Raw genomic sequence first — 18,280 nt, forward strand, 5'->3', positions numbered from 1 at the left:
GGAGTCTTCTCTCAAAGCAAAGTAGCAGTTACTAAATCTTGGAAAACATCACAAATTCTAGCCCAACATTTTTGGAACCGATTTATTAGAGAGTATCTCCCTAACCAGCAGAAACGCTCTAAATGGCGTAAAGTAAATCAGAATTTAAAAGTTCACGACTTAGTCTGGATTTTGGAAGATTTCACACCTCGTGGTCTCTGGCCTCTAGCAAAGGTAATTGAAGTGTATCCAGGCTCGGATAAAGTAGTTCGCTCAGTCAAAATAAAGACTGCATACGGTGAAAAGATCCGCCCCGTTCTCAAGCTAAGTAAAATCTCTGAAGAGTAAACTACATTCACATTCAAAGGACAAATGCACATCATTTTAGCACCCAGTTTCCATAAATTCCTCTTGCAGAAAATTACACTATCGTTAATGTGCAGTCACATCACTTACTTGTCGATCAACATACGATTTAAAAAAATCCAGTACGTTAAAAGGTCCGTCACTCTTGAGTGGTTATAGTTAGGTACAGGTAGGTACAAGTCGCAACAGGTAGAAATCTCGTCTTTTTTTGCGCTGTGTAGAAAGTTGCTACACCGCAGCAACCTCCGCTTTAGCCTTTTCCGCTTGTGTCGCAATTTTTGGGTATTACAATTTTTTGCCTTTACCCGCTCCGTAGTTGGAAACGCCGATTTTGAAAATCTTTTGCTTTGTTATCTCTTGTAACCATCTTTTTCTTCCCTCAGTTATTTTATCGGAATTATTTATTGGCTACAAAGTTTTTACCTAACAAAGCATCGTCTTTACGGAAGCCGACTCAAAGCATCGTCTTTACGGAAGCCGACTCAAAGCATCGTCTTTACGGAAGCCGACTATTCTTTGCAACCCTGCAAATGGGGCCGGCGATGTCATCAACATTGATGCCCAGTGGATTATTTGCCATATGTGCACTATTTACCATCTGTGCCCGATACTGATTCGACATGGTTAAGAAAAGTCATGCAAGTATTCAGCCATAACAACATCAGAAATCGTGAAGAACAGTCAATTTAACAAAAACTAGAAACTGGAAACTGATTAATTTATACTAAACCAATGTAATCCTTTATTAATTCAATAATCAAATAAATCTCACAAAGTTCCATAACACGACCCAGCCATGGAAGATCAAACTTTGCCCATAAACAATGGATTCAGAAAACTCAAAGTCCTTTGCCCTCATCTACGAGAACTACAAGCAATGGTCAACAGCTATATTGCCGTTTAAAAAAGAAATTCTTTTTGATCTTCGAGGCGCGGTTTTGGTGTTGGAAATTTTTGGGTTATTGCGTCTTTTGGCAGTGGGATTTTTATTCTGTCAACGATGAATGATAATGCCGGACTTTAAGTTTAAAAGAACTCAAATTTCAACCGGACAGCTTGAAGTAGTCGGTATTTTACCTCTACGCTCTGCATCTACATAATTACGCTCTACATAATTAGGGCCATTAATTTGTCCATAAACTGGACCATAAATCATTCCACTACTACGTCAATTCAAGAAAAGATTTGGATGAATACGTTCGTAAAGACTTTCCCTTTCTGGAATTTGTTGATTCATTTTCAAGTGTGTCATATAATGTTAGACTTTTATTTCTGAATTTGTGTTTTGACGCAACAGGAGTGACAGCGGTTCAGGAAGTTAAGACCGAAGGTGATGATTTGCCAACGGATTCGGAGACAGAATCCAGTGAGGTCAAAAAGTCACCACCCAAGGATGATTCGAAATCGGGCAGTTCTCTAGCAGACGAAGCCAAGGAGATAGAAAAGCGGAAAACCCAGGTATACCAATTGTTCATTGAACTTGAAGGATGAACATCAAAATATATTTATTAATGCTTGTAGGCGTATCTCGGCTTGTGGAAACGAAAGTGTATCTGTGAGGATATTGAGCAATCCTGTTTTAATTTTTCTTTAAAAAGACATGTTTATCCCGCAAAATGCACCTTTATAGAAGTAAAAATCTTAAGTGACAATTGTTCAACTTATTATTTTTTGACGACCTCCCTTCTCGAAAGAACTTTTTGTGTGACGCTTTTGGCTTCTCGTCCTCAAAAACAGGTATAGGCCGAAAGGCATTAAGGCGCCGGGCACCTCTCTTAGAGCTCTGCTAGTTTCTAAGTGTACATTTGTTGTTGTTGTAGCTGTCGCACAGAGCTGCAATTCGTAGGCACAGACTGCGAGAAGTGTACATTTCATCGAAGCTGCTGAGAGAACATAAAATCATAGTTGAAAGGGCGGGTTTGGGGGTTGCACCATCCGCCTCCTATTGCTCTGTGCTCTCCGCGAACCTTTTTATATGCGTCTTGTAACTTGGGAGCACACACTCGGGTATTGTGTTTGCCGGACCAGTTTTCATTGACGAAAAATTAATTGTTTATTATAGCTGCGAAGCTGTAAGCTGAGCGGCGCTATATTGCGGTGCTCTTGGTTTTTTACAATTCAATGAATTTGAATTGTTGAATTGTATTGGTGCGCTGTGTTTTTTTTAAGATGTGTTCACACATTTTTCAATGACTTTGATCTTTTAAAACGGGATAAACAGGTAAAGCCCAGCGGGCATTAAGTTTCATTAGAGGCCCAAAGTGGGCTTTAGTAGTCCTTCAAGTGCTTATAGTGGTGCAGCTGCTGGGATGGCCTTAATTTAAGGTTAAAAGGTCATTTTTAGGAGTTTTTGGGCTGAAGATGGTGCAATTTTTCATGGTTTTTTTGTGATTTTTTGTTTTGATTAGTCTTAGGTTGAAGTTTTTAAAAGTTGTTGAAGGCCTTTTGCGAGACAAAATTGTTTGTTATGACCAATTTATGAGCTATATGTTTTGGTACTACAAACACAAACACGCAAAATGATACTAATTTTTGCAATTTTTTTCAGGTTTTTTGAAAGTTCTTGTCATTTTTTGAGTTTTTTCAGCCCTAGGTGTCAATAAACCTCCTCTATGGTTTGATAAAGGGTTTGATGATAGCTTACTGCATAGTTTCTAGTGGTAACGGAATAGTTTTCATGTTTTCGCAATCATGAATTTTAGCATTTTTTGAAAAAACTCATTATTCATTTTGTTTGAGACCCAGGTGCCAGAAAACCTCATCAGGGGTTAGATAATAAGTTATCGAAAAATTTTTAATTGCCATGGAATAGGTTTCAACTTTTGAATATCACAAATTTTAGCTATTTTTTTTTTGATAAAATTCGCATTTTTTTCAGTTTTTAAAAATTGTTGTCATTTTTTTTTAGTTTTTCCAGCTTCAGGCACCAGGCAATCTCCTTTAAGGTTTGCTAATTGGACACTGCATAGTTTCTAGTAACAATGGAATGGTTTTTAACATTTTATTGTCTCGAATTTTAGCATTTTTTTGATAAAATCCGCAATTTTTTAAGGCTTCCTTAAGTTTTTGTCAGTTTTTGATATTCGTGCATTCTCAAGTGCGAGAAAGCATATTCCACGTTCTGATAAAAATTTACTACATAGTTTTTAGTTTCAATGGATTTGTTTTCAGCAATTTAGCTATTCGACTTTTAGAAGTTTTGATAAAATTTGCTTTTTTTCAGGTTTTTTTCAATACATTTGTATTTATTTTTTTTCCTCAGTAGCCAGGTAACCTCATCCAGGGTTTGATAGCAGGTTATTAAATAGTTGCTAGGGGGCAATTGAATGGCTTTCAACATTTTAATAGAACAAATTTCTATTTTAATTTTGAAATTTTCTAAAAAATTATTGCCTATCGATCTATGAGCCAATGAGTTTTTTAAAGCTTGGAATTGGGTTACTGGATAGCCTCTAGGGACACAGAAATAATTCTCAAGATATTTATCACGATTTGCAGCAACATTTCCGCATAATTTGCAATTGATTTCATTGGTCTTGAACATATTTTTGAAATAGGTTTTTTAAAGGGAAAAGTTTTGCCTTAGTTTTAAAAGCGTCAAGAGTTTTAGCAATGAGTATATTTTTGTTTAGTTTTGATTCTTTTAGTTTCTCAATTTTTTGAGATGATTTTGTTTGTGTTCTGAATGGCATTGTTTAGTTGATCTGCTGGCCAGGTAGAGTACGTCTGAGTTTTTCATTCAGTTGTTTGAATTGTATTTCAGGACTTGTACTGCTATGTTTTTTGTTTCGTCGCCTGACGCTCTTTTTTCGTTTTACATTTGTTCACACCTCAAAGCTGAAAAGTCAAATTTTCTGAATGACTTCTTCCTCTCACTAACTACTTTTGCGCGCGTGACGTCATTTCTCTCTCTCTCTCTCTCTCTCTCTCTAGCAAAAGTGTTTTTGCGTCATTAGATTTTGATCATAAGTGACTTACCTCACTCAATAAAATGACTTTTGCACTTTAAAGTTATGTTTGTTTTGAATTAATTTAAGTTCAAAGGAGCTCATTTGTGTAATAAGGGTCCCTAATGAAAAGGCTTCTGCGCAATGAATTTTAACAATCTTTGTTAATTTATCTTTTAATTTTTTTACATAGCTTTTTGAGCGGCGTCGATATCTTTTTTAATTTATATCTGTATCTGTTTCTATCTCTATCATACGGCACGCAAGTCTATTCTTTCGCAGCTATTCCGGCAATCTGCCGGCTATGTTTTCTGAATCGTTTTGGCTTCCGGTTCAGTTCTCTGTTTTTTGTGCGTGGTCATAGTTTCCAACACAAAGGGTACCACATTATTTTCGAAGCTGCAACTTGTAGAGAGTTTTCAAATATCTTCCTTTTTAGGTTATGCGTCCCTCTTCCATGTGAAATACTTGGCTTTTCTTTTTTCAATATGAAATGAATAGGTTCTTTTCAGCTGCTGGTAGCGGTTTTAGACTAGTTTTTCTTCGAGTTCAATCTGGAGTATCTATTTCTTTAAGATATGTTCTTGAAATTTGACGTTTTCGAATCTCAAGCAAATATAATTCAAACATAATTCGTTTTCAAATATAGTTTAAATTGGAGTGGTGATTTTGAACATGCCAAAATAGGAAGTGTAGGAGAAATGCAAATTGTTTTTTTTTTTAAAAAATGCGAGAAAACGGTGTTTGTATTTTGTACAAAAATTGTTACCCCGATTTTAATCTTTTGTAAAATAAGGACTATTTAATTAGCAATATAATCATTTGGCCATGCCTCGCGGTCCATGGCCATGCCTTAGCGGCCCGTGGGACTTGATATGAAACTATCACAACCGAACATGGGATTAAGTTATCTACTTAATTATGACAAAGTATATCTTTAATGTCGACTCCTAATTGGCTGGATGAAATGATAGAGGGGTGAAATGATATAGGGGTTAAATGATAGAGGGGTTAAAAGATACGGGGTTAAATAAATCGGGGTGAAAAGAAGTAGAACCGTTTTCTCGTTAGTTGTTTGTTCACGTCCGGCAAATTGGCGTCTTTTTAATTGCACTAGAACTTGTTTATGCGATTTTTCCCTTGACAGACTTTCCATCTAAGCATTTGACTTTTCGAGTGAATTTTTCATGCTTGAGTAATGCTTGAATCTGAGTAATGGTCAATTTTAGGTTTAAGTTTCGTTCTTTAAGGACTTTAGTGACGCTATTCTCCCTCGGCTAAATTAGGGCACAGCTGATGCCGCCCCGCCTTTCGTTTGAAAGCATTTCCACCGAACATTATCTGTTATCTATACGTTTTGTTCTCGGTCTTGTCTTTAAATGGCTTCGAAGTCGATTCCTAGTCCTTGTTATGACCATTTGGTCACACGCCAAGAAAAACTGCAACCTTATTTGATTACTTCTAACACCATGCAGCTGCATTTGTGTGCGTTGCGTCATTTGTTTTTAGGACAAGAGGTCACCGACGCTGAGTTATTTTAAGACTATCACAGTGGAAGTACAAAAGTGTCTCAAATTTGATTTGAAAATAACTATTATAGCTGCGAAGCTGTAAGCTGAGCTTAGCTATATTGCGGTGCTCTTGGTTTTTACAATTCAAAGAATTTGAATTGTATTGGGGCGCTGTCTTTTTTTAAAGATCTGTTCACACATTTTCATGATTTTTGAAGTCAAATTGGAGTAGTGATTTTGGTCACGCCGAAACAGGAAGTGGAGCGAAAAAGCGAGTGGTTTTGCGGCGTGAATTTTTTTCGCTCCAAATTTAAAGTAGAGTGAGAAAACGGTGTTTGAACAAAAATTGGCTTTCTCGCTAGTGGTTTTTTGTTCACATGCGGCAATTTGACTTTGATTTTTGCTGTTTTTTCGTTTTTTGGATCGGATTTTTTTCTAAATGGTTTTATCAATCCATTCATAGTCCGTTCTAGGTCTAGTTTTCTGTTTAGTCAATAAAAATTCTTTGAATTGTACGTCAGGACTTGTCCTGCTATGTTTTTTTGTATCGTCGTCTGACGCTCTTTTTTCGTTTTAGATTTGTTCACACAGCGAAGTTGAAAAAGTCAAATTTTCTGAATGACTTCTTCCTCTCACTAACGGCATTTGCGCGCGTGACGTCATTTCTCACTCGCTTAAGCGAAAGTTCTTAAGTTATTTGCGTGATTAGATTTTGATCATACGTGACTTACCTCACTCAATAAAATGACTTTCGCACTTTAAAACTTAAGTTTAATTTGAATTTGTTTAAGGTCAAAGGAACTCATTTGTGCAGTAAAGGTACCTAATAAGAGGCTTCTGCGGGATGAATTTTAACTAGCTTTATTAATTTATCGCTAAATGTTTTTTACCTAGCTTTTTGAGCGGCGTCGATTTTTTTCAATTGAGATCTGTCTCTGTTCCTATCTCTATTATATGGCACGCAGGTCTATTCTTTCGCAGCTATTCCGGCAATCTGCCGGCTATGTTTTTAAATCATAAACTTCTTTTTTTTATTCGGTTTTTGTCTTCGGTTTTGGTTTTTAATAACATCTCAACTTTTTTTTTAATAATGCCTCTACAATCTATTTTCTAGCTATTATGCAGCTATCTACCGCCTATGTTTGGTGTTTTGAGACTACAGTCTACGAAGTTCTCGCAGCTGTTTTGGCGATCTGCCAGCTATGTTTGTTCTCTCAAAGGAAGATTAAGTGCTCTCTAATTAATTAGGTTGCTCATATGAGTTTTTGAGCCCTCTCACAATGAATTAAGCACGCAATAATAAATTAATTAGTTTTTCGAGAGTCGCCTCATCTTCTAAGACGGCTGCATTAGCCGGCCTATTTTAACATTTCAATTGAATTGTATTGGGGCGCTATATTTTGTAGATCTGTTCACTAATTTTCACAATTTTTCAAGTTTAATTGATAATTTTGGAACGAAAAGGAAGTGTAACAATAGAGTAGAGTGAGAAAATGGTGTCTGAAGAAAATTCGCTTTCTCTGCGGTTTTTTGATATTTACTATTTTTGATATTTACTGTTTTACTGTTTTTTGACTTCTCTAGGCCACTTTCATTCTTCGCTCATTTTGCTCAAAAAGTCATAAACAGCAAGTGCTCAACAAAGAAATCTAAAATTAACACAGCCATGAACACGAAATCGAAAATAGAAACTGGATAAAACCATAAATTCCAATTTGAAGTCTGTCATTGGGTAGTCACTGATAGAAAGGGAACGATGTGTAGAAAATTATAATAATGTAATAATTAGAAAAATAGTATATATGGTTTCATTTCAAAAGCGGGATAGAATTTGGAGTTTTGTCTCCGATCTTTGATGGCTTTTCAACTGAGAGTCTCTTTCGTGGCCATTGTGGGGCTGAGAGTAGCTATATTGTGGTTGTCTGTTTGATTTTTTTTCTGTCGTCTGACGCTGATATCTTTTTACTTGCTTTGTCGCAAACTTGAATATAGTGATTTGATCACCTACCTGTTTTTTCTGCCTTTCCTTTCGTCTGTTTTTGTCAATGCATGTGTTGGACTTCCATTTTTCATTTTCAGATTATAAAAATTTGAAAACAAACCTCGTTTACTGCGATTTTGGCCAAGAACATTTTTTTTTGCTCTCAAAAGAAGTTTCTGGCAATTCTATTAGTCCTATGGTCTTTGTCTGACCCATTTTACTTTTTGTCCTCAAAAATGGGATAAACAGGTAGCGCCCGGAAGGCATTAAGGGATCTTAGAGCCTTTCAGCCTTAGACTAAGTATGCAATTCAACGAAACTGTTTTGGAGACATAAATGTGTGAAGGCTCTAATTCAGTCGTTTGAAAACAATTGCCCGACGTTAGTTGGTTACGTTTGTTTAGTTGACGTCAAATCGAAAAACGTTTTAAAAAATTAGATCTTTCAGATATACCTGTTGCTACAAAAGTTACAACATTCATGGCGCCCGCTGTTGGAGGTTGGATGGATTCTGTAATGACTATTCAAACCATCCTTGTTATAGCAGGAAAATATGTGTTCAAATATGCACCTAGATTTACTAGTTCATGTTTTGCGCAGTTTTTACTTGCTGTATTTTTATATTTTGTTGGCATATGAATAGTGGCTTGTAATTATATCATAACGGGAGGCTTTATTTTTATTCGAGTGGTATAATGGACAATAGTTGATCTTTTTTGACGCGCTAGTGTATGTAATTTTACAACTAGCTCAAGTTTTCCGGTCATTGGCTTCTGTGATATGTCATGTCAACATCAACAGATCAAGTTATTGCTCCGACCCCACTTAATGGGATGATCAAATTAATTCTGACCGATTGATTTATTCTTTTCTATAAGGCATCCATTTTCTAAAAATTGAATACTCTAGTGAATTGATAAATGATCGTGCGACCCAATAGTAAGGCTTTGGATTATATTAAGGAGTCATATTTTTTAAAGATCTTTACATTTTTATACTTTTTTAACGTTAATGAGAAATCAAGGTGAAGCAGTGATTTGGGTAAAGCTACAATGGTACAGGGAGCAAAGGAATGAGCAATTTTGAAGAGCACATTTTTTCATAAGTCGATAGAAATCTTTTGTTTGAACAAATTTGAGGATTTCAAAAAATCTTTTTCAAGTGGGGCAATTTGACCGCTGTTTTTTCCGTCTTTCGCCTGGTTTTTTTGCACATGCTTTGAAAGCGGATACACTTCTTTAATGGTGCATAGAAGCTATTGTTAGAATCGATTAACAAAGGATTTTTATGGTTTTGACTCTATATATTTTTTTAATATTTGTGATTTCTTAAATCTTACTGTTATTTGTGTTTTCTTTTTCCACTTAGTTTCATTTAAGAAAGGTCCCATTGACGTTCAAAAAGGTATGATTGAACCCATATATTGTTTGTTCTGAACAGATTATTTGTTTTTATGATTTTAACATCAGGGTAAAATTGTTTAGCGTAAAATTGTTCAATTTTTGCGTTCTGCCTTTACTTTTTGTTCTTCTGGAGATCTAATTGTTGAGGCTGATTTCTAAGACGACATTTGTGTCCCCGAGGTCGCATTAGTGAAATGTTGTAATCTTCTTAGTCAGTAGTTATCGATTTTTGTGGATTAGATGCCATGTGTTCTTGATTTGTCAGTTTCTAGTTTTCACTGTTTTTGTTGATTTTTGTCTTTTTATCCCACTTTCATTAATGAAAGGACCATTAGACTTTCCAATTAGCACCAAATGTTTTTGAGGACAATAGTTTATGTTTTTCAAGACTTCGAATGTTTTCTCTTCCAGAGTATTAATTGATTTTTAATAGCCGCCCTCATCTCAGCCGGCTATTATAGCGCTCCTATTTTTTTTTTTACTTCGTCGAACTTTTTTTTCGCTTTACCATTTTGCCGCTTTACCGCTTTTTCAACATTTTGCGTGAAATCTTTTTGACTTCTCTAGGCTAGTTTCATTATTCTGCTAAAAGTGATTGTGAACATCAGTTGCTCAGCAAAGTAATTAAAAATGAACAGAGTCAGTATAGAAAATTGAAGTCAGAAATAGAAACGGGATGAACCCATAAAGCCCAATTTTTAGATGCCCGCTATTTGAACATCGTTCCTGTAAGTCTTAGTTACCATCTCTCAAACTTATTGGTATTGATAGTAGCCCCTGTAGCTTCTCTCTAATTAATAGAAGTATGTTCAACTACGAAATGCCATCAAAATAAATTGGACTTAAAAATGTTTTCATTCAAAAATCTTTTTTTTTTCAATATAGTCTATTCTTTCAATCCCAATCATGCTTATTGGAATCAACGGCGGCTATTTTCTGGCAATCTGCCGGGTATGTTTGAATTTGGGCTGTCATTTTTTTTACTTGTATATTAGTCTTATTCAAAAAATAATCGAAATGTTTGTTTTACTGCACTGCCGTTTTCTTTATTAAAAAGTGGACTTCTGGATTTTGTCCGTATTTGGTTTCGTTGTCTTTTCTCATTTTCAATGATAATCGCTGCATTGGTCTCTTCTTAGTGGTTTATCTTTGTAGCGCCAATTAGTGGTTGAGGTTTGCTTTTTTGTATTTTTGGTAACTACGTCAATTTTGCCTTCGATTGTTGCTTTTTAATTGCCTTGGTTTTTTGTCACTTTGTCGCTAACTGCAATTTTGAAACAATTGCAGGTTTCAGTTATTAAATGAAATCAAGTGAAATCTGTTTTGAAGCTGAGGTCGTTTGTTTATTACGATTATACGTGTTTTTTAACCTCAACTAAACTAGTTTTCACAATTAGTCTCTCTTGGTTACTTTTTCTTGCTTGTTTCCCTAAAAGTTATTATTTTTGTGAATAATAACTTCAATCATTGTTTTATATCGTTTTATCAATCATAATTATGGGATCGTGTTTTCTGTTGTCAAATAAGACAGATCAAGCTGCTGGTTTTCTTCCAGTTCTCGCACCAAGTGCAGTTTTATAGTACAAGCCTGATTATCCACATAAATTTTCATAGGTAGGTTACAGAAAATTCCACTTAGGTGTCCTCTAGAATTCCACTTAGGTGGATGGCTTGTTTACTCGCTTAAACAACAGAGTTAAACTCTGCCTCATGTTGCGACAGTCTTTTGGGCCTTTCAACCCCAACTTATTGTTTCATACGACTCGCTTAACTTAAAACAAAAACCTGAAGTACTCCTGTTATCTATGTTCTCTGCCCAATCAGCATCAGAAAAATTCAACAAATCCAGAACCTGTGTCTTACGGAAAGTTAAAGTCTTATTCATTGTTCCTCTTAAGTATCTAAGAACACGCTTGGCTACTTTCCAATGAACTTTCCGGCATTTTCATCAAACGAACTTAGAGCATTAGCAGCAAAACAAATATCGGGTCTACTCGACAAAGCTAGATAAATAAGAAGTTAATTTTTCTGATTCTAATTTGCTCCTCACTCCCCTCCTGAGGACAGTCGTTTTTTTATAGTTTGCAATTTTCCTCTGATGGCGTACCAATTGCCTTACAGTCCGTCATTTTAAAAGTTTCTATAAAATCTTTTCAATAAATTTCTCTTGGCTAATTTTCATTTCCGAGGAATTGCTCTCAATTTTCATTCCTAGGAGCCACGAATCTGAATAATCACTTATTTTAAATTTCTTGAAAACATCAGCATAAAACCAATCACAAAAATTTTCGGAAACGCCACAAACTTTCAATAAATCATACACCCACAAACAAATTCAATATTTTTGTCCTGCTTTTTATAAACAAACATTCACCATGAAATGAGTTAATAAAAATTAGTGTAATCAAGAGAGCCGTCAAAGTCAAAAACCAGCTTCTTCAAGAGAGCCGTCAAATTCAAAAACAATACGACGCTGGTCAAAAACCAGCGTCGTATTGTTTCAAACCATATAAGCTTTTTCAATTTACAAACAAAGAATTTGCATCCAAAAGTTCAAAACCTTCGGGTTTTTTTAATGACTACTTTTTCAATCGGAGCATTTAAATCCGCAGTTTTTATGTCCATTTGTTTTAATTGATAATCTTTAAAATTAGCCAGACGCATCAAAATTCTAGTGGATTAAAGTTTAGTTGTAGGTGAGTAAGTCTCATAAAAATCCTTTCCGAAATTTGGCTAAAATCTTTTGCAACAAAATGAGCTTTATAGCGACATATTTCACCACCAGGACCAAATTTCAAAGCAAAATGCCATCTATTTCCTACTGGCTTTCATCTTTTTTCACTATGGACCAAACATTGTTTTCAACCAAGAAGTCGTATTCGTTTTTCATTGCTTTGAACCAATTTGGCTTTTGCAAAGCCTCATCAAAATATTTTGGAAGCAAAAGATCGATAGCGAGTTGACTCAAAAAAAAGAAACTTAATTTGAATAGTTATCAATGTCTTTGACTAATTTTTGTGTTTCATTTTATATAAAGTAAAATTCTTTTTCATTAAATCTTACGTTTCGGGCCTTTCGGATTTGGAGTTCTCCTTTTTCGTCTTCAAACCCAATCAAATGGCACTTACTATTATCAGAATTTCCAAGAAAAATTCCCTTTTTTGAGGTTTAATCTAACTTTTTGCGAAATGTTTATTCAATATGCGTAAATGCCACACAACCAAAAAGCTTGACAAAAGATAAATTAGATTTTTCGTTGTACATCATTTCAAAAGGTGTTTTTTCAAGAGCCGAATGCAAAAGCATTTTTGACGTAAAAAGTCATGTTCAAAGCATATGTCCAATATTTTTTGTCCAAGCAAGCGTTATCCAAGAAACATAGCAACAGAAGTTTTCCCAATTTTTTTCATATTTTCTATTTTCTTGTGGAGTATATGGAGCACAGTTTTCAGAACGAATTCCTTGGTTCCTTCAGTAGCGCTTAAACTCCACCTGATGTGTTCTCCACCTGAAATGTATTCTCCACCTCCATCAGAAACTAAGGTGCCTGGTTTTCCAACATCAGCACAAAACTGTTTAATTTTATCCAAGGCCTCGTCTTTTGTTTTCGTAAAGTAAATTTTTGAGAAACGACTGAAACTATCTACAAATCCAATGGCATAACAATGGCCATCAACGGCTTCAGAAATTTTTCCTGAGACATGTATGCACTATGTCTGAAATTTCTTTCGCTCTTGTCATGCAATCTTTTGCAACAGGCTGTTTCCACTTATTTAACTCACAAACTTCACAACACTCAATTTTTGAATCACCTATTTTCATATCCGCAACAAATTCGGGTAGGCGTTTCAAATCAGAAAAGTTGTTATGTCCGATCTTTCCATGCCGCATTAGTAAGCTGTCAACATTAAAGCAATTTTCATTAGAGCAAGGAAAAGTTTTGCACACAAACAATCCCTTTTCAACTGCAAAGGGAAACAAGATTTTATTAAAAACAAGTTTTTCACCGACAGAAACTTTAGCACCAGGCTCTCTAAGTTTTGAAGCAGAATTTAAATTTTTTGAATTATGAGGTACGAATAAAGCATCTTTTAGAACATTTTTTTTTTCAGTTCATCATTGCTATTCTTAGCAAAAAATTTTGAAGAATGCGTTTTGTTGGCATTGTGATTTATGCCAGAAAAATTTTCGTCCAGGTTAGCAAAAGTACTTTTATCTTTATTCATGTAGTTTGTTTCCCCAGAGTCAATGATAAAATCTTGATGTTCAACACATTTCTCACTCGAGGAAAAGCTTAAAATTTCCTCTAAATTTTGACTTTCTTTCGAATTTGTTTTTTCGTTCATTTTTCATTGCATGGGTTTCAAATTTCTTGATAGTGAAACAGTTTTTTGGCAATATTTCCGAATTTTTTGCCCTTAAACGACCTTAGACTTTTTGTTATGTTCCGATCGTTGTGCACGACAAAATTTTGCTATATGCCTCTCTTGTGACAATTCAAACAAGTTCGATCTTTGGTAAAGAAAACGGATTCTGATTTCTCTGTGTTTTTCTTTCGTAGAGTTTTTCACTTTCAAAGTTAATCAATTCACGTTTAATTTCATCCAAGGTTTTACATTGACCGTTTTTTACCAGAGTGCAAAAACTTTCAAATTCATGAGCAGGTACCTTCAAAAGTATCGACACAACCCATTTTTTCACTTATTGACTCATCGACTTCGGAAAGGTTTAACTGCATGTCCTTGACTCTAGTAGTATAGTCTACAATGTTTTCGTTACTGTATTTTATGAAATGTTTAAATCATATATCAGTTTTTGTAAACGCGGTCTCTCAAATTTTTTTAAACTCTTACACAACACGTTCCAACTCTTACACAACACGTTCCAACAATGTCGCTCTCAAATAGGGCACCCCTTATGCTGCTGTCTCTTGTCTCACTGGATAGTTTTCTGGGCCCATGACCTATTGATGAGGTTAGAGGGACACGCAGAAATACGCAGCAGTTTATAAGTTCAATTCACTATTGTCTGATCATGGGTGGCAAATGTACGTAGTAAATCAGCTCATATAAATAGTGTAAATTACCCGTCAAAGCTTGATCTGGATGTATTAAATTAGCTCGAAGTTAGCGCATGTGCTTTATCACTGTTAACTTTCGGAGTCATGCTGAAATTACTCAGTTCATTTGCTGTTCATTCGTTGTTCATTCTGGTGAAAATAACGAAACTGGTATTAACGTCAGTGGTATATATCTGTCTCTTTAATTTTGAGAATCTACCAAGTCTAACAAATCACAAAGTATGATCTACTTTTTTAAAAACTTTCTCCTATCTCTACTTGATTTGGTAGATATTTAAGCCAAGAATGTGAATGAGTGTGGTCGCAACATTATATGCAAACGCACATTACGCACCTCTTTTCAAATCTGTATTTTACGGATTAAAATTTGTTCTGTGAATAATTAAGGAAGCAAATGATCAATTTTCAAGTCTGTGAAGCACGGCACATAAGAAATCTATCTGTCCAAAAGTTAACGCTAATTTGAAAGTTTCAAAATCTGACAACCGGAAAGATCTGGCATTTTAAGTCTCGCACGTTAGTGTTTCAATTTCAGGTGGAATGATTCGCAAAAATGAAAGTCCATAACTACAAATCGAGGTCTGAATCAAAACGGAATATAATGTCGGTCTCCACTTCGGCAAATATTTCAAAGGAAGCCGTCCATAGTAAAGTTAAACAAACGTTGTGTCTTTTTCAGCTTGTGGAGCTTCTGCAGAAGAAATGCTCAGCCCTCCTAGACATGACGCCCGTTCGAGATGATGATGTCGAAAAATGCTTTAAAAGCTTAAAACAATTCATGGATCCGTTCACCGAAACAAAAACGACACAATTAATGATCAAATATTGCAGACACAAGAAGCTGTACGGTCTAGTAGCCGCCAAGTTAATGACTGAGTATGAAAACAACAACACGAAGGCGTCCTTGAAGAGCCTGAAAGCAGCGTTTGCTGATCTTAAATGGAATCACGCGGTTGATCGAATTGAGAATTCGACCCTTTTAGTCAGATTCCCACCTTCTTACGTCCCGTTCTAAGTGGTCAGTTACTCTATGGCAATTATTTTAAATTGAATGATTTTGAGCCCTTAGATGCTGTCACTCAGTTGTAAAATAATGGTTAAGTAAACGAGTCACAATCTTTAAATTCCAATTTTTAAATCTGTAACTCGTGTGTGAATTAAATTTATATACATAATTCAACTGTAACCGAGTAAATATTTCAATTTTTAATTATAAAACTGCGTCAACCTTGCTTTTAGTGTATGATTTAAGTGTATGACCTGAAGCCTTATGTTTAAATAATTTTACCAAACTCATTTATTCTATGTTCACAATTAAGATTCATTTTTTGCTTTTTTGTTACGTTCAAAGCATCATAAATTTTAGCTCTCAACTCTCGACGCCTTTAATTTTTTCCTATGAAAGGATACTTTATTTTGTAGCTGTTGTGAAAAATTTTCAAATTATAATAATATAAGCTATGTGAAGATCGAAACCAATGATAAATGTTCATTTTTGTTTTAAAAATTTGAGTTCGACTATGTCACATATTGTTGGTAAAGTTGAGAATTACAGACAGAATCGAAGTATAAATTTGCCATCCCGTCTTGTCTTGTGAACTTTGCCAGCATTCTGTTTTGTGAACACCGAAAGTTTTCATACCAGTCGAAGTAATGGATGATAGAGATGTTTTGAACTTTGTTTTTTATAGCTGCGAAGCTTGAAGCTGAGCGTAGCTATATTGCGGTGCTCTTATTTTTTTACGACTCGAAGAGGTGTATTGGTTTTCTTAAGGTTTTTTTTTTACCGGAAGTACTATTCGTTCAGACGCTGTTTTGACCTAAAAGCGAAAGTGAGAAAAATGCCATTTGAACTAATTTTTTCTGAGCGAGAGAAGTTTTTTGATCATGCGCTGCGTTTAGTGAATGACTTTTTGACTTTGAAAAGTAGTTTTTGACTGAATGGCACATATAGATGACCGTTTTTAGCCGTTTTTTCGTTTAAGTGGCCCATTTTTTTTGCTTGTAATTTGGTTTTTTGTAGAAATGATTATTCGATGCTATATTGAAATGTAAACCTTGGAAATTAATAGCACAGTGTTTTGCAGAGCCTGAAAACGCGTTTCAAGTTCAAAATTGGCATAAATTTCTTGATTTTTTAATTAATTTTCGGCTTTTTTCCTATTATTTTCTTCATTTTTGGATCTTTTAGCCGTCTTTTTGTCAAAAGTCAGTCAATATGACAAATTCCCGTTGACAATTCCTATACTCAATGCCTCTTTTTACCTCGATGTAATTTGTTTTATAAAATTGTGCATATGCTTATCCGATTTTGGTAGGTTGTTTCCTACTTTTCTCAGTTTTTTGTCTGTATTTTGATTTTAATTACTAGAAATATTCTTTTTGTGCAACTTGAGGGGCTTTAATTTCGTTTCAATAAAAACGTCAATAATTTTTTAGCGTTAATTTTTTGAAAAACAGTTGAATTTTTTTAATAAATGCAGTCCTTAAAATTTTTTTGACCTTTTTTTGCAAAATGTTTCTATGTTTCGTATGTTTGATTTCTGCTTTTTCGTTTTTTGATCTGTTCAGGAGGATAGATTTTTGTCTCCGATAAATTGTTGTCTTTTCTATGTCTCGAATGCTGAAAAATGAAATGGTGTTAGTTTTTCTTGTTTTTTTAAATTTGATTTTTAAACTTTCAAAACTTTTAAACTTTGATTTGAACTTTGAATTAGTCTTTGTTACGGTGTTCCTTACGTTGTGTCCATATTGTTCACATTCTAGCTTGAATCATTCTAACTCTGTCCTGGCACCTACATATATACTGGTTATATTGATTTTTTCAGTTATTAACAAATCGAATGATTTCGGCTTTTTCTTAGACTTTCGTCATTTCTTCGGGTTGCAATTGATTTGATTCAAAATAAGGCAGTACTAAGAGTTTAGTAGAAAGCCTTTTCCAGAATTTCCATTTATTAATTTTTATTGCATTTTTGTCCGACCTTGGTATTGTTCTCAAACAATTTTTTGCCTTTAAATAATACTCTGTTGCTTTTCTATGATTATTTTAATTTTTGAATTAGTTTGAAATCATGTTGTCTAGCATACATACAAGAAGAAAAAAGGATATGTTGTTTTTGTGTTAATTACAGTGATGAGAAATCTAACTGTTGTAGTTTTCTGATTCTTAACTTTGAGCATTATTTTTTGAAAAATTTGATTTAGTTTTTAAGTTATTATTATCTGCCGTTTGCTTTAGCGATATTTTTGAGATTAGAATCATGAATTATTTGAGGGAAGTTGATAGCCCTGTCAGTTTTTTGAGACTGTCAGTGTTTTGAGTATCCTAATTATTTTGCACTTATCCTTACCAAACGTTTTCAATAATAAATATTTTTGCGGCATTTTGTTTCTCTTGGTGACAGTAGTGGTTTAAATTTCACCAATTTTTAGATCAGACGGGGGGGGGGGGTAGTAATGAGGTTATGGTTTATTTAAAAAAAGGTAATGGTTTCAGCTGCAATTAGGGTTTTTGTCAAGTTTTTACGCTTCGAGTCGCTTCCGGAATTTTTCCGGCTATGTTTTTTGTTTCGTCGTCTGACGCTCTTTTTTTCGTTTTACATTTGTTCACACAGCAAAGCTGAAAAATTCAAATTTTCTGAATGACTTCTTCCTCTCACTAACGGCATTTGCGTGCGTGACGTCATTTCTCACTCGCTTTAGCGAAAGTTTTTAGGTTATAGCGTGATTAGATTTTGATCATACGTGACTAACCTCACTCAATGACTTTTGCACTTTAAAACTTAAGTTTAATTTGAAATTGTTTAAGGTCAAAGGAACTCATTTGTGCAGTAAAGGTCCCTAATAAGAGGCTTCTGCGGGATGAATTTTAACTAGCTTTATTAATTTATCGCTGAGTGTTTTACTTAGCTTTTTGAGCGGCGTCGATTTTTTTCAATTTAAATCTGTCTCTGTTCCTATCTCTATTATATGGCACGCAGGTCTATTCTTTCGCAGCTATTCCGGCAATC

At 34.7% G+C, this 18,280-nt stretch overlaps 1 protein-coding gene across 3 annotated transcripts in view; it reads left to right on the plus strand.

Annotated features, from left to right (window-relative positions):
- The window catches only part of LOC142339214 (tripeptidyl-peptidase 2-like), a 62,900-nt gene extending 47,401 nt beyond the window's left edge, over positions 1-15,499 (plus strand). For 2 of the 3 annotated variants that reach the window (XM_075389062.1, XM_075389064.1), the window contains 2 exons: positions 1,643-1,803; positions 14,947-15,499. In XM_075389062.1, coding sequence (XP_075245177.1) covers positions 1,643-1,803; positions 14,947-15,282 — 497 coding nt within the window. In that variant the 3' untranslated portion in view covers positions 15,283-15,499. Of the gene's footprint in view, positions 1-1,642; positions 1,804-14,946 lie in introns of those variants that run through there. The other variant, XM_075389063.1, reaches the window with a different exon arrangement.
- The last annotated feature ends 2,781 nt before the right edge of the window (positions 15,500-18,280 follow it).

The sequence above is a fragment of the Convolutriloba macropyga genome, chromosome 5 (genome assembly GCF_964194025.1).
Source record: "Convolutriloba macropyga chromosome 5, txConMacr16.3, whole genome shotgun sequence".
In the NCBI taxonomy this organism is placed as follows: Eukaryota; Metazoa; Xenacoelomorpha; order Acoela; family Convolutidae; genus Convolutriloba; species Convolutriloba macropyga.